General features: G+C 35.7%; 1 protein-coding gene across 1 annotated transcript in view; it reads right to left on the bottom strand.

Moving 5' to 3' along the window:
- Positions 1–883: 883 nt before the first annotated feature.
- ROBO1 (roundabout, axon guidance receptor, homolog 1 (Drosophila)) overlaps positions 884–1,744 on the bottom strand; it is a 415,298-nt gene continuing 414,437 nt past the window's right edge. Inside the window, exon 30 of the mRNA XM_008574166.1 lies at positions 884–1,074. Within this exon, the coding sequence (XP_008572388.1) occupies positions 1,060–1,074 (15 nt within the window). The 3' untranslated portion in view covers positions 884–1,059. The remainder of the gene's footprint in view (positions 1,075–1,744) is intronic.

Genomic DNA, 1,744 nt, shown 5'->3' with positions numbered 1-1,744 from the left:
AAAAAAAAAAAAAAGATTAAAAACAGTGCATTACAAAAACAAAAATCAAACAAACCTCCTTAAGTGGCACTTCTGAAAGTTGAACTGACACTACCAGAAGAAATTCAGGCCAGTTAAGATAGGGATGTCCTTACTCAATTGGTAATTAAAAACATCCATTTGTTTGTAATATTCATTTATAATTGCTTTTTGATTGAAAAATAGAACAAGGTTTTGCTAGGCTTACTTATGACAATGACTAGACAACCAGAGATCCAACTGGCTTAGCCCTACTTATCCAAAAGTATATTTCCAATAAGAATATACTTTAATGATTGAAATGAAAACAAAATAAAGTACCACCAGGGGTTGCAAAGAGTATATATTTACAATGTTGCTACCACATTCAAATTGCAGTTCTGCATTTGCTATATTTTTAGTTTCTCGCAGCAAAGATTGATATGAAAGACTGATTTTAAAATCATGTTAAAATGAAGTATGTTTTAATTTGCATTAGCAGTTGGTTATAGAAAGATTATACTTTGAGAGCCCTTGGCATGAGGTTGATTAATCAACTTTGAATCTTTGATCACTATTTTGCTATAAATTAGCTTGGTATGTAAGCAGTGCAATGCCATATCTCAGGGACAAAATGCAAAAGAACTGTTTAGTTCTCTCCTGCTGGCTGATGATTGAAGCAGTAAGTCAATATACTTCCCTTGCTGGAAGTCAGGTGCAATGCTTTGTTCCAACAGCAAGGGGTATGAGGAGGTTCTTCGTAGGGTTAGGGATCAAACAACAATAAAAACCCAATAAAATTTTAAAAATGGTATCCCAAGAAGAGGAATAAAAACGACAATTGTACACTCTGATTGCACTGAATTCTTCGTAGGGTTAGGGATCAAACAACAATAAAAACCCAATAAAATTTTAAAAATGGTATCCAAAGAAGAGGAATAAAAACGACAATTGTACACTCTGATTGCACTGAACATTTTATCTGGCATCATGTGTCATCAGACATGAGGCATCTTGAGTGATAATTTTCACATTGGATCTCACAACCTTCTCTGGTTGTCTTCAGCTTTCAGTTTCCTGGAAGAGATGCATTATTGTTAAATTTGAAAATAAATCTTAAGAGTATTGTCTTACATTTATTTATATGCATTTATTATTATATTTTAATGTGTTTTTTCTATTCATTAGTTGCCATGAGCACTTTCTATCAATTGCATACATTAGAAAGTGCTCATGGCAACTAATTCATTTGCCAACTTTAGTTGGTCTTGATAGCAAATCCAACAGTTCTCTAACAAGTACTAATCTGTGTTCTGCACAGTGCCTTGGGGTTGCAGGGTGGGGAGCAGTGCTCTGAGAGAGGGGAAAAAGTGTGCTGATCTCTACTCCCCTAAGCCCCAACTCAACATTATAGCTTTGATTTTATTGATTTTAAATATTTTATTGGTTTTATATATGAATATAAAGTCAACGGTAATAGCTTTTTGTCCTCCAAAAATGTTCTTCTAGTTCAAAAACAATCTTGGGCTAGCTGTTTAGCTTAGTTGGTTAGAGTGTGGTGCTGGTAACCAAGATCTGGGGTTCGATCCCTGAACAGGCCAGCCACCAAAAACAAAAAATCTCGAAAAATACCTTCTCTAGAAAGAAAGACCACAGTATTGTGGTGGTCTTACAGAGGGAGGGAACATTCTTAGGGCTGCAAAGTGGAGTGGGGGGGGGGAGGATGGTTGGGGGACAATTGGGGGGG

Source organism: Galeopterus variegatus, unplaced genomic scaffold (genome assembly GCF_000696425.1).
Source record: "Galeopterus variegatus unplaced genomic scaffold, G_variegatus-3.0.2 Scaffold1006, whole genome shotgun sequence".
NCBI lineage: Eukaryota > Metazoa > Chordata > Mammalia > Dermoptera > Cynocephalidae > Galeopterus > Galeopterus variegatus.
Note: the sequence above shows the minus strand (reverse complement) of the source record. Positions and strands in the feature narration are given on the sequence as shown.